Genomic DNA, 24,497 nt, shown 5'->3' on the forward strand with positions numbered 1-24,497 from the left:
TTCCCTTCTCCGCGCCGGCCCCGGGCAATATGGCGGAGCCATACAGGGGCCCGGCAGGGAGTAAAATAGGCCCCCACGGAGCCAGCCTGCCCACCGATCGGTAGACCCCTATCGTGGGCCAAGCCACTGTGGGGGCCCCCACCCGGGGTCGGATCCCCCCGCCCCCCCCCCTCCAGGATGGCCCCCGCAGACTCACCTTCCAGGTCCCGCCGTGTGGGACCTGAGTAACCCACGCCGACGGGACTCAGCCAAACCTGTCGGCCACTCGGCCCATCAGGGGCCGGAGAATCGCCGGGGGGTGCGCTTTCAATGGCCCCCGACCGTCGCGGCGGGAATCCCGACCAGTATATCTCTGATCTTGGTTTGTGTATTTCTGAACTGATGGATTTTGGTGTCTTGGTAACTGTTTATGTTGTGACCTTTTTAGAGAAAAAAAAATCAGATACCACTGAATAAGGATTTACTGAGGTCCTAAACATGGAGATGAGGCCAACAGAAGCAGAAACTGAAAATCTGAATGAAGAGGCGAATAGAGAATCGGCACAATGCTGTTCATGGTGTCAAAAGGTTCACAGAACGGTGTCGAATTGGATGCTTCCTGAAGACACGAGAAGTCGCTATATGGAAAGAGCAAATTGTCTTCCTCCACCGATCTTCATTATCTCCATAAGTTTGGTTGAGGTACAATCCACATTTATGCTAAAATAATACTTAGTGCAGAACTCGAATTGGTAAATGTATATTGGAGAACAATGCGTTTCTCTGTACTGCCATTGCAAATAAGATGATTTTATAAGAGTTCACATTGCAGATCCATATTGGGAAAAACCAGATGGACCAAAATTACATTTTACTGTCTTTTACATTCTTGGCTTCATATAGTCAGAGATGCAACATCATCGCTTTATATCCAATGATATCCTTCGTTACTCATTAGTAATAAGAATTATCAAAAGGAGCAGTAGTAACCATCAAACATGTTAAAACTCTCCATGATATGAATAATAGAGGATAATATTAGAGGATACGTGGTAGAAATTCAATTTCAGTATTCATTTCATGAACATGCATAAAAAGAGAAAATGCTGGAAATATTCACCAGGTCTGGTAGCATCCTGGAAAGAGAACAAAGTTATCATTTCAGGTCAATATCCTACCATCACAAGTGGAGATGTGGCTAGACAGTGAGTTTTGATGGATACCTGATCAAACATGAGGAGGGAAATAGAAAGTTATGAAGGTGAACAAGGAAATCTGAAAGAAAAACAGAAAATGCTGGAAACATTCTGCAGATCTGACAGCATCTGTGGAGAGAGAAACAGAGTTAATGTTTCAGGTCAATGTCCTTTCATCTATTATTACAAATTTCCAGAATCTACAAAATTGTTACGACCCCCTGGGCGAGGTCAATTCCAGCCCCATTTGACCCGGAGTTGTGACACAATTGAAATTAATAAATATTTCTTAGGAAACCACTCAAAGTCTGGCCCTTAAACTGCCCAAAACTACAGTCAGGAGGTTTGTAAATTCAAACACAATTAATAACAATAATTACAATAAAATATGCATCAACTACAACAGGTTAACTATTATCCAATTCCAAACCCCCACTTAAACTCATCCCACCCTCTATACACACACGACCGGTAAACACAGACGGGAGAAGAGGAGGAAATAATAAGTAAAAGGGATAAAAATCTTTGTTTCAGATTGTTGTCTTATAGCATACCCTCCTTCTATCTAGGCTTTCAGTTTGAGGTTTTCACTGTAGATTCTTTCAGATTCTGTGTACAGCTATGCAGCTTTTCTGGAGAAAATACAAGGGAGAGAGAGAGCGGCATCTTTCCTCTGAGCCCCAGAACTCCAACTGTCCTTCCCTTGGCTCTCTGAAAATCATCCCACTCAGGCAGGACCCAATCATCGCCTGTTACCGGGCAGAATATGACCTTGTGGTCACTTCATTGGCTTCCAGCCAACCAATTGAACCCAGCCCCATCGATCTCTCAGGTGCCGAAAAGTTTGGGGTCTGCTGTCCGAAAACGAGGACAGTGTTCTCTTTCCTAACTTTTGTATTCCTCACTTCCACTGCTCGACTTAAAGATATATGTCCATCAAGCATCCATGGTGGGCGGCGAATGTGGACAATATGCGGCGGTGGTGGGAAGGAGAAGGGGTAGAGTGGGTTAGGATGGAGGAGGAATCTTGTAAGGGGTCTAGTTTGAGGGCTATGGTGACGGCAGCATTGCCAATGGCCCCCGAGTAGGTATTCAGGGAGCCCAATGGTGCTGTCCACGGTGAAGATATGGAATCAGCTGAGGAGGCATTTTAGGGTGGAAGGGCTGTCGGTGCTAACGCCGCTGTGCGAGAATCGTGGATTTGAGCTGGGTGATGGATAGTGTATACAGGAGGTGGAGGGAAGTGGTGCTGGTCAAGGTGAGGGATTTGTATTTGGAGGAAGGGTTCGCCAGTCTGGAGGAGCTAAGGGAGAGGGTAAAGCTGCCGAGGGGTAGTGAGTTCAGGTATCTACAAGTTAGGGACTTTGCACTAAAGGTCTGGAAAGGGTTCCCTAAATTGCTGGGATACACCCTGCTGGAGCGACTGCTGCTTCCGGATGTGGGAGGGGAGGGAAGAATTGGGGATATATATATGTGGCTGGGGGAGCAGGGAGGCGAGCGGGTGGTAAAGATCAAGGAGAAATGGGAAGCGGAGTTGGGAATGGAGATCAATTGGGGAGTATGGAGTGAGGCACTGCGAAGGGTAAACGGAACCTCTTCTTGTGCAAGGATGAGCCTGGTGCAGTTTAAGGTGGTGCACAGGATGTACATGACTCGGGCGAGAATGAGTGGGTTCTTTCAGGGTGTAGCAGATGAGTGTGAGAGGTGTGGGCGGGGGCCAACGAATCAGGCGCACATATTTTGGGGTTGTGAAAAATTGGGAAGATTCTGGGCGGGAGTGTTCGTGGTCTTAACCAGGATAGTGGAGGAGGGGGTGGACCTGGACCCTTTGGTGGCGATATTTGGGGTTTCAGAGAAGCCGGAGCTCATGGAGAGGAGGAAGGCTGATGTCATGGCCTTCGCTTCTCTGATTGCACGGTGACAAATTTTGCTGGAGTGGCGGTCGGCATCGCCACCAGGGGTAGCAGCATGGCTGGGTGACCTGTATGACTTCCTGCAGTTAGAGAAGATAAAGTATGAGTTAAGGGGCTCAGCAGGGGAGTTCGAGAAAAGGTGGGGGATGTTTGTGACCGTGTTTGAGGAGCTGTTCGTCACAGGGTGGGGGGGGGGGGTGAAAAAGGAGGGAAATCTGTTCAAACTGTACAGTTGATTGCTGGGAAGAATGTTTCCCTGGGTGTTTATTTGCTGTAACCTACTTTGATACAAGTTTGAATAATATGCGTTTTTTAAAAAAATCAAGCATCCATTGATCAAAATGATAACAGCAAAGATAAAGAAAGGAGAAATAAGGAAATCAACAGGAAGGGCCCTTCAAATATTTTACTTTTGTTTAAGCATTTCAAGCCTTTCCCTTTGGAATGTTAGCAGAAATACTTCATCTAAATTACCTCCTCCTAATCAATTTTTTCCACAAGACAGGATCGTCGCCCTGGAGGCAGAAGTCAAAAGGTTGGTGGCAGCCCCAGGGGAGCTTGAAGGGGAAAGTCAAGGACCAAGAGACAAGATCCTCAAGGCAGAACATTCGAATAGTGGGCCTGCCAGAGGGGTGGAAGGCTGGGACCCGACGGGCTACGTTGCCCAAATGCTGGGCAAACTAGTCGAGAGAGACAGCTTCCCCAATGCCCCCAGAGGTAGACAGAGTGCACACATTACTTTGGCCACAACCCAAGGTGGGGCAACAAGCGAGGGTGAACATCGCGACAGACCAAAGTGAGTACCTGGGAAGGACACCGAATCCAGGGGCTGGATTCTCCAATAATGGGGCTATGTCCCCACAGCAGCGTAACAACGCTGGCGTTTCACTCTGGATTTTCCTTAAGAAAGTCCTGAGTGATTCTCCCATCTGCAGGGGGTTGGCAGGGCCCCAGCGTGGTTCTCGCAGCTCTGGCTGTGGATACGGGGCCCTGCATTTCCGGACGGGAGTCCGCGCATGTGCAAGACGGCCGCCGCCCCGTGCGACTTGGCGGACATGCACTGTGGACTGTGCTGGAAGAAGTAGGTCGCCCCCCCTTACACACCCCGTTGAGTGGTGGTAGCCACTTTGAGGACATGGGACCAAATGAGGCAGCATTTCGGCCTAACCGAGATGTCCTCCATGGCCCCCATCTGCGGTAACCACAAACTCCTGCCAGCCATGCTGGACGGCACCTTTAAAAATAGAGGCAGGACGGAGGATGCTAGCAGTCAGGGACATTTACATGGGGACAGACTTGCGGCCCTTGACGAACTAACGTAAGAACTGGACCTACTGAAAGGACAAGAGCTCCAGCACCTTCAAATCAAACACTTTCACCGCAAGGAGATGACGAGGTACCCTCGGGCCCTGAGAGACACTTCACTGGAGGAAATACTAAACACAGACGGTAAGGAGAGGGGGAACTGTGGGGACATCTATGGACGATTGCTGAAAAGACAAGGACACCATTGGATGGAGCTAAACAGAAATGGGAAGACGAACCCGGGACGGAAATGAGTTAGGGACTCTGGAGCGAAGCACTAAGTAGGGCCCACACCACCTCCTCCTACCCCAGGCTAAGCCTCATGCAGTTTAAAGTGGTGCACAGAGCACACCTGACTAGAACCCGAATGAGCAGGTTCTTCCCAGAGGTGGAGGGGAAATACGAACGGTGCCAGCGAGGCCTGGCCAACCACGCCCACAAGTTCTGTGCCTGCCCCCGACTTGTCGGGTTCTGGGCAGCCTTCTTCGAGGCGATGTCCAAGGTTGCGGGGATGAGGGTGGAGGCTTGCCCGAAAGTGGCGGTCTTCGGGGTATTGGACCAGCCAGAACTACAAATGGGGAAGTGGGCCGACGCCCTGACTTTTGCTTCCTTAATCGCACGCCAAAGAATCCTACTCGGCTGACGATCAGCAGCGATACCCACAGCTGCGGACTGGCGGAATTTCTCCACCTGGAGAAGATCAAGTACACCATCCAAGGGTCAGACGGGGGCTTCCACAAAGTGTGGGGGCCATTCATCAGCCTGTTCCAAGCCAATACTGGTTAGGAAATAAGGTGGGAGGGGGGATCGAGGAGGGTAGCGTAGAGGAGTGGGGTGGTGGTGGGGGGCGGGGGGGGGGGGGGAGCGAAGGCAAGAAAGGAACCCAGGAGAGTAGCAGAGAGATACATGGGAAAAGAAGGAGGAGGGGAGGGAGCTGGGAGCCCCTTCCACCTCCCACCAGCGAACCCACAAAGACAACAACAGGAACTGCATAAGATAAGAGCGCAGTCCAGCAATATGACGCCCAGGGCGAAAGAGGGTGCCAGGTAGGAGCCCGATTATCAACGAGGGAGGGGGAGAGATGGGGGGGGGGGGGGGAAGGCTGACAGTAGGGATGTGTGTAAAATTTGTACATGGGAAACATCGTACCTTGTAAATATCATGCACTTTGTATGTTAAACTGGTATACTGTAATATTGGAAATTCAAATAAATACTTTTTTTTTAAGATACTGATTTGTTATGTTGTAGGTGTAACATAAGCGGCTTCCTTGTGGTGCACTTGACAAAGGAAGGTTCAGATGTGGAGATAACTTCAACACGTTTATTAAACTATTTACACTTCTATTACTCGGGTTCAACACTACTGCTAATCCTGCTGTAGCTACCCAGACTGACTAACCAGCTGCTGCAATCCACGTGGTGGGTGCAATATTGAATCAACCCAGCCTCTGTACTCACTGACTGTCTCCACTGGAAAGAGGCAGATCATGTGTGTGGTGTCCTTTATATATGGGTTGGTGTAATGCCCCCCTGTGGTCGTGTCACCTCCGTGTGCATCGTGAATGTCCATTGGTCACGTCCTATCTAACTATCTATTGGTTGAGTGTGTGTGTGTGATGTTTCTGGTGCTCCCTCTAGTGTCTAGCTAGCCTACATACATTTACATTGATGCACATCACCACATCCCCCCCCTTTTTTATATGTTACATATTTTCTGCACACTTTGAGAAAATTGAACAAAGAACAGGTAGATAAGGTAAGGTACATACAAGTCATGGGAACAGTGATTAAACAATAAGTCCATATCATTCGTGTGAGTCCAATAACCATCAATCACCATGGTCAAATGTCTCTCTTGATTATGAACGCCATCAACGTCCCTGTGCCACAGGAACCAAGAAGTGGTCAAATCACTTCGCTGTCTGATTTGGAGTCTTTTTTTTTCGATGTTTGTGATGGTGCTGTCGGATGGCATCTTGGGGCTGATAAGGTGTTGGCGTTGAAGAGGTACCATCAACAGTATCATTCGAGGTCATGGATGTGCCATATGTTGAAGTTGGATAAGACTGTACATATTAGTTCTGGCCACATGCTGTGCAGGAAGGGTGATCCTGCTGAGAACCGTTGAAGCTTGTCGAATTGGAAACAGAATTGCTGCTCGCACAAGTACCTGGTGATGGTGTGGAACTAGAACCGTGCATCTGATAGGAATATGCTGTCTGGCCAGGCTGGGGTGCAGCAAATCCTGGGCTGTAACTAAGGCATCCAGTCTGTAGTGCAGATTGCGCTTGCGGTAGTCCTCCTTCGGTCTTGATTCCATTAGTGGGCAATCTGTGGTACTGGCCTGTTTGAGAATATGCTGCATAGACTGCTGGCTGCTGCATGCCTGAATACTGGGTTTGTCCAGCATGAGCTGTCATTAGCTGCACTGCTGGTGTGGAAAAAATGTGTGGATATAGCTGTGGTGAATATTGGTGTATTCCTTTTGGACTGTAGCCGCTGCTTGTTATTACTGACCCAGTGTAATAGTTAAGTGATCCATCTCCTGTCGTTGTGGCATCTGCTGTCACCCTGAGCGTGCCATCACTGAGGTTGCGGCACTCCCTGTCTGGAGTAAAGTCCGGCTTACGTGAATCAGAGTCGCCGTTTGGTTGCTCCCCATCTGGAGTCTGGTCAGTTTTAACTGAGTCAGTGTTGGTTTGTTGATGCTCCCCGTCCGGAGTCTTAGCTGGTCCACTGGAGTCAGCTGAGATTTCTTGAAGCTGCACGTGTGGAGTCGGAACATGCAGGAATGCATTGACTTGTGGAGAGGTTCGAACGAATGAGGGTGGAAGTATCATGGTGTCACCGGAATCACCAGTGGTCTCACAGTGATCGTCGAGTGCCTCTGTACAGACTAGCTGAGGTCTGTCACTTTGCACATCTTCCATGGGAAGTGGGATGCTGTCGTCACTCGTCTCACATGCCGTGGGTAGATCCTCAGTAGCTGCTTGTTGTTCACTTGGGTTGGGTAAATTGTCAGAGTCTTCATCTGGTGGTGCAAACAATGTGGGTGGACTGTCATTATCTTGCTGTTGTCCTTCATTTGGGCTTGGACTGTCATCGTCGCTTTGTTCTTCACTGTAGCATGATAGACCGTCATGGTCATCCTGCTGTGCACTGAGCGTGATAGACTATCATAGTCTTCTTGCTGTTTACTTGAGCATGGCAGACTTGCATCGTCTGCTGCTAGTTGGTCAGAGGAAGTAGCTAGACCCTCATGGTCTTGTTCCTGCAAGGACTGCGCATCGGAGTCTTGCATTGCTTCTATCCTGGAGGCTGTCAACGAGCTCGCTGCGGAGGCTTGTGATACCTGAGTCACTTTTTGTTCATGCAAGGATTGCGGTGTGGAGCCTTGCGTTTCTTCTATCGTGGAGTCTGTCCACAAGCTCGCTGTGGAGACTTGTGACACTGGAGTCACTTCTTGTTCATGCAAGGACTGCGGTGTGGAGTCTTGCGTGTCTTCTTCCGTAGAGTCAGGAACCCTGAGCGGTGCATGGACCACGCTCTGTGTGGCATCAGGCCGCTCTCTGTGGGCTTGTACCGCTCTCTGTCTCTTGGTTTCAGGCTGCAGCATCATCCTGAACTCACGAGTTGGGATGTCATATCTGCTGGGCTGAAGATCCTCAAATCCGAAGAACGAATCCGCGTCTGCGTCGGATTCAATACGGGGGTCGCCATTGTTAAACACGTCGAGTTGCGGTTCGGAATTGGTACTGGGGTAGCCTCCCATGGCGAAAGGTTCGTCCAAGTCGTAGTCTTCTAGGACCATATCATCACTGTTTGCGTCGGAGCTGGCATTGGGCTCGCGAGGTCCAGAGAAAATGTAACGGTCGGTATCGAAGTATTCAAGGTCGGAATCATCGGTTTGGGCGCAGGTAACTGCTTGTTGCAGGGTTCTTCGGAGGTTAATTTCACTTTCTGGTTCAATTTGAGGCATTATGCTGTCATTCCAGGCGAAGGAAGGTTGTTTTACGGCTTTAAAATATTTTTTTCGTTGATTTGGGACGTTTCCCCTTTAAATGGGCGTGGTCCGGGGCCTCTGACGCCATGACGCATGTGACATAGTGCGTAGGAAGCAATTGCGCATGCGCAGATCACTGTTCCTTTACATTGGGCCTTTTTCGTGATTGCGCATGCACGGCTTCTCACACATGCGCAAACGGACATTCCCGTTCTGTGCGCTTCTCGCGCAATTGAGCAAGTGCAGTCCCTGTAGAAAGATGGCCGCTGACCAAAATTGTTCTCTGCTCCGGGAATTTCGGCCTCGAGGTGAGTACTGGCATTTCTCTTACCTTTTCTTGCTGGTTGGAGTGTGTTTTCCTCACAGTATTTGCCGAATTTGTCCAGGACTGCCTGGAAGGCACTCCTGTTTTGCCCCTTGGAGAACTTGCCCCTTGGAGAACTTGGATTTTTAAAAGATTTCTTCTGCTCTGGCACCGGCGATGGTGAGGAGAAGCTCTGTTTTTTCAGCATCGGCCAGGTCTTCTAGTTCAGCTGCCACCAGGAAGATTTCAAACTTTTGCCGAAATGCCCGCCAGTTTTCGCGGAGATCGCCATGGCACTGGAGTTGCTGCGGAACCCGGATCTCAAACATCTTGCCTGGGTATCATTGCTGGTTGTCACTGTACGCTGAGGTATGGCTATGTGGATTGAAACAGTTCACTTCTGGTACCATGATTTGTTATGTTGTAGGTATAACATAAGCGGCTTCCTTGTGGTGCACTTGACAAAGGAAGGTTCAGACGTGGAGATAACTTCAACATGTTTATTAAACTATTTACACTTCTATTACTCGGGTTCGACACTACTGCTAATCCTACTATAGCTACCCAGACTGACTAACCAGCTGCTGCAATCCACGTGGTGGGTGTAATATTGAATCAACCCAGTCTCTGTACTCACTGACTGTCTCCACTGGAAAGAGGCAGTTCATATGTGTGGTGTCCTTTATATATGGGTTGATGTAATGCCCCCCTGTGGTCGTGTCACCTCAGTGTGCATCGTGAATGTCCATTGGTCGCGTCCTATCTAACTACCTTTTGGTTGAGTATGTGTGTGATGTTTCTGGTGCTCGCTCTAGTGTCTAGCTAGCCTGCATGCATTTACATTGATGCACATCACCACAGATACAAGTCTTGTCTGACTGATCAATGACTAAAAGATAGATAAGTCAAAGTGACATATAAGATGAGGCATGACCTTCTGCTGGAAAAAGTAATGTCTTACACACCAACAAAAACAGTAGACACCTGGGAAAACCACAGTTTGAAAATCTATGATCCAGAGTCTGTGATCTGGGGCGAAATTCTCCGGTATCGGCGCGATGTCCGCCGACTGGCGCCCAAAACGGCGCAAATCAGTCGAGCATCGCGCTGCCCCAAAGGTGCGGAATGCTCCGCATCTTTGGGGGCCGAGCCCCAACCTTAAGGGGCTAGGCCCGCGCCGGATGAATTTCCGCCCCGCCAGCTGGCGGGAAAGGCCTTTGGTGCCCCGCCAGCTGGCGCGGAAATGACATCTCTGGGCGGCGCATGCGCGGGAGCGTTAGCGGCCACTGACGGCATTCCCGCGCATGCGCAGTGGAGGGAGTCTCTTCCGCCTCCGCCATGGTTCACTAATGTCCTTCAGGGAAGGAAATCGGTCGTCCTTACCTGATCTGGCCTACATGTGACTTCAGATCCACAGCAATATGGTTGACTCTTAAATGCCCTCAGGGATGGGCAATAAATGCTGGTCCAGCCAGCGACACCCACATCCCATGAATGAATAAAAAATTAAATTACGTTTCCCACACAAATTGTTTTCTGATGTGGTAGGCATTACAGAGACGTGGTTGCAGGGGGTTCAGGACTGGCATTTAAACATCCAGGGATTCACAACCTATCGAAAAGACAGAGAGGTGGGCAGAGGGGGCGGGGTTGCCTTGTTAATTAGGAATGAAAATAAATGACTTCCGGGTGCGGCTATGCAGAGCTAGGTCGCATATTCGGTAGCTCCCGCTTGGAACGGACTTTTGGGCTCTTTTGCAGGGCCCCCACGGCATTTGTTTGACATTTCCCGGTGTGGCAAGAGGACTGCAACACTCCCCTGACGGTGTCCCCCAGGAGTGTTGTGTCTTTTGGCTGCCAGGTCCGGCAGAAGCAGTGGAAGATTTGGCTGCAATCTTTCGGGTTTGGGAGGGTGGATGGGGTGGGTTGGGCACTGTTTTGGTTGGTGGCGGGGCCTGGTAGGTGGAGAGCGCGGGATTTTTTTCCCGCGCCGAAGACTGGGGGGGGGGGGGCGGGACCGGGGCGGGGAAGCAAGGATTCCCGTGCTTAGAACGGAGGGGGAGAGCCTGTGGATGGGGAGCGGGAGAGGAGGGTGTGCCACACAATGGGAGCAGTCGAAGGGGAGGCGGGAGAGGCTGGGGTCAGCAGGAGTCAGCTGACTTGCGAAAGTGCAATGGGGGGAGTAAACCAGCTAGGATGGATCCTAGCCGGGGAGGAGGGGGGGTGGGGGGGAATCGAGTTGCTGCTGCTAAGATCAAGGAGGAGCTGGAGCGAGTGGGGTGGGTCAAGACGGGGGTATGCCGCTGTGGGGAACGGGCCGGGTGTGGGGTGCGGGCGCGTGGCTGGCCGAGGAGGGGTCATGGCTAGTCGGCGGGGGAGGGGGGCGGGTAGCCCCCTAATCCGGCTGATAATCTGGAATGTAAGGGGACTGAATGGGCCGGTCAAGCGGGCCCGCGTGTTCGCGCACCTGAAGGGGCTCAAGGCGGATGTGGTTATGCTCCAGGAGACACACCTGAAGGTGGCAGACCAGGTAAGACTGAGGATAGGGTGGGTAGGTCAGGTGTTTCACTCGGGGCTAGATGCCAAAAATCGAGGGGTGGCAATCTTGGTGGGAAAGACGGTGTTATTCGAGGCGTAGAGCATTGTGGCAGATAATGGCGGTAGGTACATAATGGTAAGTGGTAAGTTGCAGGGAGAGAGGGTGGTACTGGTCAATGTGTATGCTCCGAACTGGGACAATGCGGGCTTTATGCGGCGTATGTTGGGTCGGATCCCAGACTTGGAAGTGGGGTGCCTGATAATGGGGGGAGACTTTAACACGGTGTTGGATCCTGCACTGGATCGCTCCAGGTCTAGGACGGGTAGGAAGCCAACGGCGGCTAGAGTGTTGAGGGGATTTATGGACCAAATGGGAGGGGTGGACCCTCGAAGATTTGCAAGGCCGGGGGCTAGGGAATTTTCATTCTTCTCACATGTCCATAAGGCTTATTCTCGAATCGACTTTTTCATTTTGAGTAGGGCGCTGATAGCGAGAGTAGAGGATACCGAGTATTCAGCAATAGCCATTTCGGACCACGCCCCGCATTGGGTGGACTTGGAGATGGGGGAGGAGAGGGACCAGCGCTCACTGTGGCGCTTGGAGGTGGGGCTGGGGCTGTTGGCGGACGAGGACGTGAGCGAGCGGGTTCGAGGAAGTATAGAGAGGTACTTGGAGACCAACGACAACGGGGAGGTCCGAGTGGGGATGGTATGGGAGGCACTGAAGGCGGTGGTGAGGGGAGAGCTGATCTCCATCAGGGCCCACAAGGAGCGGAGGGAGCGGGGGGGAGAGGGAGAGGCTGGTGGGGGAGATGGTGAGGGTAGACAGGAGGTATGCGGAAGAACCTGAGGAAGGATTGTTGAGGAAGAGGCGTAGCCTCCAGGCCGAATTCGACCTGGTGACCACCAGGAAGGCGGAGGTGCAGTGGAGGAAGGCCCAGGGGGCGGTCTACGAGTATGGGGAAAAGGCAAGCCGGATGCTGGCGCATCAGCTTCGGAGGCGGGACGCAGCTAGGGAGATCGGGGGAGTTAAGGACAGGGGAGGGAGCGTGGTGCGGAGTGGGGTTGGCATCAATGGGGTCTTCAGGGACTTCTACGAGGAATTGTACCGATCCGAGCCCCCACGGGAGGAGGGAGGGATGGGCCGTTTCCTGGACCAATTGAGGTTTCCAAAGGTGGAAGAGGGACTGGTGGCGGGACTGGGGGCCCCGATTGGGCTGGAGGAGCTGATCAAAGGGCTAGGAAGCATGCAGGAGGGGAAGGCACCGGGGCCGGACGGTTTCCCGGTCGGGTTCTATAAAAAATATATGGACCTGTTGGGCCCGCTGTTAGTTAGGACCTTTAATGAGGCAAGGGAGGGGGGGGCTTTACCCCCGATGATGTCCCGGGCACTGATCTCCTTGATCCTGAAGCGGGACAAGGATCCCCTGCAATGTGGGTCTTACAGACCGATTTCCTTGCTAAATGTAGATGCCAAGGTGCTGGCGAAGGTCTTAGCCACGAGGATTGAGGATTGTGTGCCGCAGATCATCCATGAAGACCAGACGGGGTTTGTGAAGGGGAGACAGTTGAACGCGAATGTGCGGAGGCTTTTGAACGTTATCATGATGCCGGCGAGGGAGGGGGAGGCGGAGATAGTGGTGGCGATGGACGCTGAGAAAGCCTTTGATAGGGTAGAGTGGGGGTACCTGTGGGAGGTGCTGAAGAGGTTCGGGTTTGGGGAGGGGTTTATCAGGTGGGTTCGGCTGTTGTACTAGGTCCCGATGGCGAGTGTGGCCACAAATAGGAGGAGGTCCGAGTACTTTCGGTTGCACCGAGGGACGAGACAGGGGTCCCTCCTGCTCTTCGCACTGGCGATTGAACCCCTGGCTATGGCACTGAGAGAGTCAAGGAACTGGAGGGGGTTGGTGCGGGGTGGGGAGGAGCATAGGGTGTCGCTTTATGCGGACGACCTGCTGCTGTATGTGGCGGACCCGGTGGGAGGAATGCCAGAGGTAATGAGGATACTTAGGGAATTCGGGGACTTTTCGGGGTACAAGCTCAATATGGGGAAGAGTGAGCTGTTCGTAGTTCAGCTAGGGGACCAGGAGAGGGGGATTGGCGAGCTCCCACTAAAAAGGGCGGAGAGGAGTTTCAGATATTTGGGGGTCCAGGTGGCCAGGAGCTGGGGGGCCCTGCATAGGCTTAACTTTACAAGGCTGGTGGAGCAAATGGAGGAGGAGTTCAAGAGGTGGGACGCGTTGCCGCTGTCCCTGGCGGGTAGGGTGCAGTCAATCAAAATGACGGTGCTCCCAAGGTTTTTGTTCCTGTTCCAGTGCCTCCCTATGTTTATCCCGAAGGCTTTTTTCAGGCGGGTTAACAGGAGTGTAATGGGGTTTGTGTGGGCGCGAGGGACTCCGGGGGTGAGAAGGGTGTTCCTGGAGCGGAGTAGAGATAGGGGGGGGCTGGCGCTGCCCAACCTCTGTGGATACTACTGGGCCGCCAATGCGACAATGGTGCGCAAGTGGGTGATGGAGGGGGAGGGGGCTGCATGGAAGAGGCTGGAGATGGCGTCCTGTGTGGGTACGAGTCTGGGGGCGCTGGCAATGGCACCGCTGCCACTCCCTCCAAGGAGGTATACCACGAGCCCGGTGGTGGTGGCGGCCCTCAAAATTTGGGGGCTGTGGAGGCGGCATAGGGGGGAAGTTAGGGCCTCGGCGTGGACCCCATTATGGGGGAACCACCGGTTCGCCCCAGGAAGAACAGGTGGAGGGTTTTCGGAGTGGCACAGGGCAGGCATACGAAAATTGGGGGACCTGTTTGTGGACGGGAAGTTCGCGAGCTTGGGTGAGCTGGAGGAGAAGTACGGGCTCCCCCCGGGGAACACCTTCAGGTACTTACAGGTAAGGGCATTTGCCAGACGGCAGGTGGTGGAATTCCCATGGCTACTGCCGCACACAGTACAGGACAGGGTGCTCTCGGGGGGGTGGGTGGGAGTGGGGAAGATCTCGGAAACTTACCAGGTGATGCAGGAGGAGGAGGAGGCCTCGGTGGTGGAGTTGAAAGGTAAGTGGGAGGAGGAGTTGGGAGTGGAGATCGAAGAGGGGACGTGGGCAGATGCCCTAGGGAGGGTGAACTCTTCCTCTTCATGCGCGAGGCTCAGCCTCATACAGTTTAAGGTGCTGCACAGGGCACACATGACTGGGACAAGGATGAGCAGGTTCTTTGGGGGTGAGGACAGGTGTGTTAGGTGCTCAGGGAGCCCAGCAAATCACACCCATATGTTCTGGGCATGCCCAGTGCTGGAGGAATTTTGGAAGGGCGTAGCGAGGACGGTGTCGAGGGTGGTAGGATCCAGGGTCAAACCGGGCTGGGGGCTCGCAATATTTGGGGTGGCAGAGGAGCCGGGAGTGTAGGAGGCGAAAGAGGCCGGAATTCTGGCCTTTGCGTCCCTGGTAGCCCGGCGAAGGATTCTCCTTCAGTGGAAAGATACGAGGCCCCCAAGCGTGGAATCCTGGATCAGCGATATGGCAGGGTTCATTAAATTGGAGAGGGTGAAATTCGCCTTGAGAGGGTCGGTACAAGGGTTCTTTAGGCGGTGGCAACCGTTCTTAGACTTTCTGGCAGAACGATAGACATTGGTCAATGGCAGCAGCAGCTCGGGGGTGGGGGGGGGGGGGCGGGTTTACTTTATTTTTGTTTATGTTATTTACACTGGAAGGGTCTGAGGGGGTGTATACACCTGTTGTCTTAAGTCGGGGTGGGGGGGAGGGGTTTGGGGGTTGTTTTTTTAGATTGTGTTTTGTACTTAACCCTGTTGGGTTCTTTTTTCTTTCTCATTTTGTTATTGATATTTTATGAAAACCTTTAATAAAAATTATTTTTTTAAAAAAAAGGAATGAAAATAAATCAATAGCACGAAACGACATAGGGTCAGATGATGTGGAGTCTGTGTGGGGAGAGATGAGGAACCACAAAGGCAAAAAAAAACATAATGGGAGTTATGTAAAGGCCTCCTAACAGTGGTCAGGACCAGGGGCACAAAATGCACCACGAAATAGAAAGTGCATGTCAGAAAGGCAAGGTCACAGTGATCATGGGGGACTTCAATATGCAGGTGGACTGGGTAAATAATGCTGCCAGTGGACCCAAGGAAAGGGAATTCATTGAATGTTTACAGGAGGGCTTTTTGGAACAGCTTGTGATGGAGCCCACGAGGGAACAGGCCATTCTGGACTTAGTGTTATGTAATGAGCCAGACTTAATTAAAGATCTTAAAGTAAGGGAACACTTAGGAGGCAGTGATCATAATATGGTAGAATTCAATCTCTAATTTGAAAGAAAGAAGATAGAATCAGATGTAAAGGTGTTACAGTTAAATAAAGGTAACTACAGGGGCATGAGGGAGGAACTGACGAAAATCGACTGGGAGCAGAGCCTAGTGGGAAAGACAGTAGAACAGCAATGGCAGGAGTTTCTGGGAGTAATTGAGGACACAGTACAGAGGTTCATCCCAAAGATAAGAAAGGTTATCAGAGGGGGGATTAGGCAGCCATGGCTGACAAAGGAAGTTAGGAAATGCACCAAAGCAAAAGAGAAAGTCTATAATGTGGCAAAGAGTAGTGGGAAGTCAGAAGATTGGGAAGTCTACAAAAACAAACAGAGGATAACAAAGAGAGAAATAAGGAAAGAGAGGATCAAATATGAAGGTAGGCTAGCCAGTAACATTAGGAATGATAGTAAAAGTTTCTTTAAATACATTAAAAACAAACGGGAGGCAAAAGTAGACATTGGGCCGCTCCAAAATGACGCTGGTAATCTAGTGATGGGAGACAAGGAAATAGCTGAGGAACTAAATAAGTACTTTGCGTCAGTCTTCACAGTAGAAGACACGAGTAATATCCCAACAATTCAGGAGAGTCAGGGGGCAGAGTTGAATATGGTAGCCATCACAAACGAGAAAGTGCTAGAGAAACTAAGAGGTCTAAAAATTGATAATTCTCCAGGCCCAGATGGGCTACATCGTAGAGTTCTAAAGGAGATAGCTGAAGAAATAGTGGAGGCGTTAGTTATGATCTTTCAAAAGTCACTGGAGTCAGGGATTGGAAAATCACTGTTGTAACCCCCCTGTTCAAGAAGGGAACAAGGAAAAAGATGGAAAATTATAGGCCAATTAGCCTAACCTTGGTTGTTGGCAAGATTCTAGAATCCATTGTTCAGGATGATATTTCTAAATTCTTGGAAGTGCAGGGTCATATTAGGACAAGTCAGCATGGATTTAGTAAGGGGAGGTCGTGCCTGACAAATAGGTTAGACCAAGGAGAGCCAATGGATGTTATCTATCTTGACTTCCAAAAGGCCTTTGATAAGGTGCCTCACGGGAGACTGCTGAGTAAAATAAGGGCCCATGGTATTCGAAGCAAGGTACTAACATGGATTGACGATTGGCTGTCAGGCAGAAGGCAGAGAGTTGGGATAAAAGGTTCTTTTTCGGAATGGCAACCGGTGACGAGTGGTGTCCCGCAGGGTTCAGTGTTGGGGCCACAGCTGTTCTCTTTATATATTAACGATCTAGATGATGGGACTGGGGGCATTCTGGCTAGGTTTGCCGATGATACAAAGATAGGTGGAGGGGCAGGTAGTATGGAGGAGGTGGGGTGGCTGCAGAAAGATTTAGACAGTTTAGGAGAGTGGTCCAAAAAATGGCTGATGAAATTCAACGTGGGCAAGTGCGAGGTCTTGCACTTTGGAAAAAAGAATAGAGGCGTGGACTATTTTCTAAACGGTGACAAAATTCATAATGCTGAAGTGCAAAGGGACTTGGGAGTCCTAGTCCAGGATTCTCTAAAGGCAAACTTGCAGGTTGAGTCCGTAATTAAGAAAGCAAATGCAATGTTGTCATTTATCTCAAGATAAATGTCTGTGCGGAGTCTGCACATCCTCCCCGTGTGTGCGTGGGTTTCCTCCGGGTGCTCCGGTTTCCTCCCACAGTCCAAAGATGTGCAGGTAATCTATGCCGGCGGGACAGGCATTTTAGCTGCGGGACTTCGGCCCATCCGGGCCGGAAAATCGCAGGGGGGGGGGGCCGCCAACTGGCGCGGTGCGATTCCCGCTCCCGCCGAATCTCCGGTGCCGGAGAATTCGGCAACCGGCGGGGGCGGGATTCACGCCAGCCCCCGGCGATTCTCTGACCCGGCGGGTGGTCGGAGAATCTCGCCCCTGAGCACAATTGTACCTTATGGACTTTTCAGTTCTGAAGAAGTCACATTGGACTCAAAACATTAACTTATCTCTCCACAGATGTTGCCAGTCCTGCTGTCTCTGTTTTTATTATTATTATAATTTATTGTCACACGTATGAAGTTACTGTGACAATAAAAGATTTTATTGTTTTTATTTCAAATTTCCAGTATCTGCAGTATTTTACTTTTACATTATGCAAAAAACGATATTATAAAAGATATTTTAAAAACATATAAGGTGTTTTCCATAAGACCATAAGACATAGGAGTGGAAGTAAGGCCATTCGGCCCATCGACTCCACTCCACCATTCAATCATGGCTGATTTCAACTCCATTTACCCGCTCTCTCTCCATAGCCCTTAATTCCTCGAGAAATCAAGAATTTATCAACTTCTGTCTTAAAGACACTCAACGACCCGGCCTCCACCGCCCTCTGTGGCAATGAATTCCACAGACCCACCACTCTCTGGCTGAAGAAATTTCTCCTCATCTCTGTCTAAAGTGACTCCCTTTTATTCTAAGGCTGTGCCCCCGGGTCCTAGTCTCCCCTGTTAATGGAAACAACTTCCCTACGTCCACCCTATCTAAGCCATTCATTATCTTGTAAGTTTCTATTAGATCTCCCCTCAACCTCCTAAACTCCAATGAATATAATCCCAGGATCCTCAGACGTTCATCGTATGTTAGGCCTACCATTCCTGGGATCATCCGTGTGAATCTCCGCTGGACCCGCTCCAGTGCCAGTATGTCCTTCCTGAGGTATGGGGCCCAAAATTGCTCACAATATTCTAAATGGGGCCTAACTAATGCTTTATAAAGCTTCAGAAGTACATCCCTGCTTTTATATTCCAAGCCTCTTGAAGTCATGCTTTTGAGCCTGGACTATCATAGAATTTACAGTGCAGAAGGAGGCCATTCGGCCCATCGAGTCTGCACCGGCTCTTGGAAAGAGCACCCTACCCAAGGTCAACACCTCCACCCTATCCCCATAACCCAGTAACCCCACCCAACACTAAGGGCAATTTTGGACACTAAGGGCATTTTATCATGGCCAATCCACCTAACCTGCACATCTTTGGACTATGGGAGGAAACCGGAGCACCCAGAGGAAACCCACGCACACACGGGGAGAATGTGCAGACTCCGCACAGACAGTGACCCAAGCCGGAATCGAACCTGGGACCCTGGAGCTGTGAAGCAATTGTGCTATCCACAATGCTACCGTGCTGCCCCAAATGGGACATAAAATGTTAGAGCATTCTTGATTTATTTGTTTAGGGTAGTCTGATTTGATTGAGATGTTTTATGGCTTGCGCAGTTCTAAAACGATACCAGTGAAAATTGTATTTCTGTGCATTAAGTTGGAACAACAGTGCAGTTTATTCTTGGTCTTATCCTAGTTCCATAGGTTAAAAATAGTATTATTATTTTCTCATGATTTAAGAAGGTCATCACTCACTTTTGGAGAATAAAGCAAGCAATACACACAGACTTTAACAATGTTAATGTTATTCACAATACTGGTTGGTAGAATTGAGATAGAAGTCAAATGCATGTTGAATTAACTAACAAATTCTTGCACATTGCACATTTTTGAATCTTAAGTGTGGTCTATGCTTCAAAACATGGAGAGGTTTAAATGCAAGAGCAAACACTAAGCATGAATTCCAGCTATATCATTGCACATTGAGAGGGCTTCAGCTTCTTCCTAATTTGCCAGTTGTGGTGTGAGAGTCCTGGGGTTGGATTCTCCAATTCTGAGACGGGTGTGGGAACGGTGGCCTTTTACAACCGGAAAAAATGCAAAAAATGGCCACCGATCCCCTGTCAGGTGGGGGCTAGCAGGCACGCAGCGTAGAACCCCCGGCCCTAGCTGCCGATACAGCCGGAGAATTGCCGGGTCTGTGGCCGCACATGCGCACGGCCGCGGGCTGCAACGGCCGCGCTGTGCAACACGGCACCAGCCACGCGTGGCCCCGGCCTGCCAAATAGTTATCCCCTTTGGCCATGCTCGCCACCCCCCAGCAGTGCCCCCAGCCCCTGCTTCAGCCCCCCACCTGCAGATCGGCTCCCCCCCGACTGGCGGTGTAAACCGCCATTGTTCCCAAACCGGCTTAGTCTGCAAATTGGAGAATCCAACCCCAGATCTCTGTATAGTAAAATAAGCCAAATCACCCCACTTACCATTTGCTGAGAATTCATAACTCCCACAAAGTGCAGCAATTTTACTCTTTAGTTGGTTAAATTATTTACTTCTGGAGAATTTTTGTTTGAATATGTCATTGTAATATTATAATTTTATTTTTCAGCTGGCTATTTTTATTTACTATGCAGTCTTGATGCCTCAGAAACAGTGGATTACCTTGGACATAGGGGTGTGGGAAAGTCCATTTATATATAGGCCTGACAAAAGGCAGGAAGCCTGGAGATTTGTTTCGTACATGTTTGTGCACGCCGGGTAAGTGGCTCTCACAGAAATATTGTTTCATTTCTAAAAAGATTAGCTTGGACAGATGTGGGTCCATTACAAGTGGGGCATTACATGTTGCGGAACAGGGAAATGGCAGAGAAACTAAACAGTTACTTTGTGTCTGTCTTGACAGAAGAAGACACAGAAAATCTCCCAGAAATACTAGGTGACTAAGGGACTTGTGAAATTGAAGAACTAAAAGAAAGTAGTACGTGTGAAGAAGTAGTACTTGAAAAGTTAACTGGATTGAGGGATGATAAATCCCCTGGATCAGATGAGCTACATTCCAGAGTGTTGAAGGAGGTGGCTAGAGTGATAATGGGTACATTGGTGGTTATTTTTCAAATTACAATAGATTCTGGAAAGGTTCCTGAGGACTGGAAAGTAGCAAATGGATCCCCATTATTAAAGAAGGGAGAAAGATAGTGAATGGAAAATTATGGACCTGATAGTTTGACATCAGTAGGAGGGAAACATTTAGATTCTATTATAAAAAGAATTGTAAAATTGGACTGAATCAACATGGATTGATGAAAAGGATCATGTTTGACAAAATTACTGGAGTTTTTTGAAGTTAGTACTTAGAGCATGAACAAATTAGAACCAGTGTATGTGGTGTATTTGGATTTTTAGAAAGCTTTTGATATGGTACCACACAGGAGGTTAGTAAATAAAATTAGAGTGTATGGGATTGAGGAAATAGTAATAATAATCTTTGTTGTTGTCACAAGTCGGCTTACATTTACACTGCAGTGAAGTTACTGTGAAATTGCCCTTGTCGCCACATTCCGGCACCTGTTCAGGTACACAGAGGGAGAATTGAGGATGTCTAATTCACCTAACGAGCACGTCTTTCGGGACTTGTGGGAGGAAACCGGAGCACACGGAGGAAACTCACGCAGACACGGGGAGAATGTGCAGACTCCACACAGACAGTGACCCAAGTCGGAATCTAACCCGTGACTCTGGTGTGAAGCAACAGTGTTAACCACTATGCTACCGTGCCGCCCATTATACTAGTATGGATTGAGAATTGGTTAATAAACAGAAAGTAGGGAGTAGGAATAAGCCTGGGGCTGGATTCTCCCCTACCCGGTGGGGTGGGGGGTCCCGGCGGGACGGAGTGGCGTGAACCACTCTGGCGTGGGGCCGCCCCAAAGGTGCAGAGGATTCCGCACCTTCAGGGAGTAGGCCCGCCCTGGAGTGGTTTGCGCCCCGTCGGAGTGGGAAAGGGGCTTGGCGCCACGCCAACTGGCGCCGAAGGGCTTCCGCCAGCCGGCGCAAGATGACGCATGTGCAGGAGCGCCAGCGCATGCTGGCGTCATCCCCGCGCATGCGCAGAGGGCTTCACTTCTGCACTGGGAATGGCGGACCGGTACAGCCTCCGGTGCGGAAGGATAAGGAGGATAGAGTGCCCCCACGGCACAGGCCCGCCCGCAGATCGGTGGGCCCCAATCGCAGGCCAGGTCACCGTGGGGGCACCTCCCGGAGCCAGATCCCCCCGGGCCCCCCCAAGAACCCCGGAGGCCGCCCGCGCCGCCAGGTCCCGCCGGTAAGGGACCTACTCCAATTTACGCCGGCGGGACTGGCAAAAGACGGGCGGGACTTCGGCCCATCGCGGGCTGGAGATTTCGGGCAGCCTCGGGGCCCATTGAGTCGTGCCAGACCCCGCCATTCTCTGAAGCAGGCGGCGTGACTCACACCGGGCCGATTTTTGGGGGCCTGGAGAATTTGGAGGACGGCGAGGGCGGGATTCACGCTGACCCCCGGCGATTCTCCGACCCGGTCGGGAAGCGGAGAATCCCACCCCAGATCTTTCTCAGGATGGCAGGCTGTTACGAGTAGGGTACCAAAAGGGTCAGTGCTAGGCCCACAGCTGTTCGCAATATATATAAATGATTTGGTTGGGGGGATCAAATGTAATATTTCCAAATTTGCTGATGACACCAAACTGGGTGTGAATGGAAGTTATGAGGAAAGTTCAAGTCAACAGCACTTGGATGGTTAAGTGAAAGGACAAGAACATGGCAGGTGGAATAGAATGTGAAGTTTTCAGTTTGGCAGAAAAGCAGAACTTTTCTTAAATGGTGAGAGGTTGGGAAATCTGGGTGTCCAAAGGGAACTGGTTTCCTTGTTCATGAGTCACCGAAAGCTAACATGCAGATGCAGCAAGCAATTAGGAAGGCAAATGGTTTGTTGGCCTTCATCACAAGGGGATTTGAATACAGGAGCAAGGATGTCTTGGTGAGAACTCACCTGTAGTACAGTTTTGGCCCCTTATCTCAGGGAGGATATATTTACCATTGAGGGAGTGCAATGGAGGTTTACCAGGTGGAATGGCAGGATGGTCTTATGGGGAGAGATTGGGGAGTCTGGGTCTGTAGTTCCAAGAGTTTTGAAGAATGAGGGGTGGCCACATTGAAACTTACAGAATTCTTGCAGGGTTTGGCAGAGTAGTTGCAGTTGTTTCCCCTGGCTGTTGAGTCAAAAGCCAGGAGAGTAAGGGCGCGATTCTCCATTTTGGACACTATGGGCTGACTCCGAAATTGCAGAACGTGATTGGACGGAGAATCAGCTCTGATGCCAAAATCGCGATTTGACGGCAAATCACAATTCTCCGTCATCTTGACAGCGCAGTCAATGCATACTGGAACGCACGTACGGTAAACACCATTTGCATATCATTGGCAGGCCTAATGCGGTATTCTCCGGGGCCACCGCTATGCTCCGCCTACGATGGGATGGTTCATTTGTGCTTTTAAAAATCGTGAAACCACCATTGTGGCTGCTGAGGGGGAGAGAGAGGAGGTAGGTCACAGGGAGGCCAGGGCCGGGGAAGGGGAGGTTGACGGGGGACAGGCCGGGTGGCCGGGGTGACACCCTACGGGACTGGAGCGATGCCCAGGCACGGAATGACATTACCGCGGCATGCAACGCAGCCATCTTGCTGCGCACCCCACTGACCACCCACCTTGGCCCCTGGTTCTACAGAGTGACACCAGCCTTATGGGTGTGCCCACCCCCCACTCCACAACCCCCCCCCCCCTCCCCACCCAGCCATCACCCACCAGCAGCCCACACAGGGGAACACCCACAGCAGCCCCTATGGAGGCCGCGGTTCATACTCCTGGTGAGGGCAGTGCCAGACGACGGTACCTCTGACATCAGGGATGGGCGCCAGTGACGGGGCCAGGGGTGAGCAGATTGCGGGGGGGGGGGGGGGTGAGACATGCAGGGACAGAGTCCGCAGTGCCAACCGGGGCCACAATGCAGCCCGTTGGGCATGGGCGTATGCACCATGCCTGACATGTCAGCCTTTCACCCCCTGCAGACACTGGGTATGGAATTCATGCAGCAATGGTGGCCTTCCAGCTGGTCGCCGCAGCCCTGGGAGATGCCCTGCTGCTGTACGAGGTGGAGCTGCTTGAAGAGGAGGAAGCTGCAGCAGTAGAGCCTGCTGCATGAGGACAGGTGGAAGCTGCCCAGGATGAGGAGCGGGTCGTCGGACAGGCCGCGGAGGAGGAGGTGCCAAGGAGGTGCCTCATGAGGCCTTGTGTGTACCGACACCACCCATCATTTGAGGATCTGCCGGACCGGACATGCAGTCGAAGACTCCGGCTGAGCATAGAGACAGTGCGACATATCTGGCAGATCATAGCTCACCTGGCACCGCGGGGGTATGGGGTGGACACCCTCTCCCAGTGACCGTCAAGTTTGCCTTGAATTTCTACGTGATGGGCTCCTTCCAGGCACCGAGTGGGCACCTTTCCGGGATCTCACACACCTCAGTGCACAGGGGCCACATATGCCCTGGCGGCTCAATACATCCATTTCAATGTGGACCAAGCCCACCAGGCTGCCCGGGCGGCGGGGTTCGCTGCCATTGCCGGGATGGCCCGGGTCCAGGGGGTGATCGACGGGATGCGTGTCCCCCTTCGAGCACCTGCAGATGACAAGCCACTCTTCACAAACCGAAAGGGGTTTCACTCGATGAACGAGCAGCTGATATGTAACCATTAGCTGTGCATCATACACGTCTGCGCCCCATACCCGGGCAGTATGCACAACGCCTTTCATCCTGGCACACCGCCAATTCCTGACATATTCGAGATGCCACCCGGCTGGTGGCTTGGCATCTGGGTGACGGGGGTTATCCACTGCGGTCCTGGCTGATGACCTGTGGCGACCTGCTGCATCCTCCAAAACATTGGACAGCAAAAGGGCAACGTACTGGAGGATGAGGAGGAACGCCAGGCCTCGTCTGACGAGGTGGATGTGGAGGAGGGCGAGGATGGGCAGGACATGGGACCCAGGAAGGCGCGGTAAATCGCACGATGTGTGCGTGTTGAAGAAATTATAAGTCAGAACTTCGAGTTTTCGCCAAAGGTCCTTTCTTTAACACAAAGTTCGTGGAGGGATTGGAGAGACCACAATCATTCCAAATGCCCCGGCTTTACAGAAGTAAGGCAAGCAATTTATATGATACAGTAAGCAATATCTAGGACAAAAGGCATTCTTTAGATTAGCAAAAAGACAGAAAAGCGAGCAGGCCGGAGTTAGAGTTT

At 51.1% G+C, this 24,497-nt stretch overlaps 1 protein-coding gene across 1 annotated transcript in view; it reads left to right on the top strand.

Moving 5' to 3' along the window:
• rhbdl2 (rhomboid, veinlet-like 2 (Drosophila)) overlaps positions 1 to 24,497 on the top strand; it is a 111,988-nt gene that overhangs the window by 40,319 nt on the left and 47,172 nt on the right. The window contains exons 2-3 of the mRNA XM_072501253.1: positions 428 to 681; positions 19,772 to 19,920. Of these exons, the coding sequence (XP_072357354.1) occupies positions 478 to 681; positions 19,772 to 19,920 (353 nt within the window). The 5' untranslated portion in view covers positions 428 to 477. The remainder of the gene's footprint in view (positions 1 to 427; positions 682 to 19,771; positions 19,921 to 24,497) is intronic.

Source organism: Scyliorhinus torazame, chromosome 1 (genome assembly GCF_047496885.1).
Source record: "Scyliorhinus torazame isolate Kashiwa2021f chromosome 1, sScyTor2.1, whole genome shotgun sequence".
Taxonomy (NCBI): Eukaryota; Metazoa; Chordata; class Chondrichthyes; order Carcharhiniformes; family Scyliorhinidae; genus Scyliorhinus; species Scyliorhinus torazame.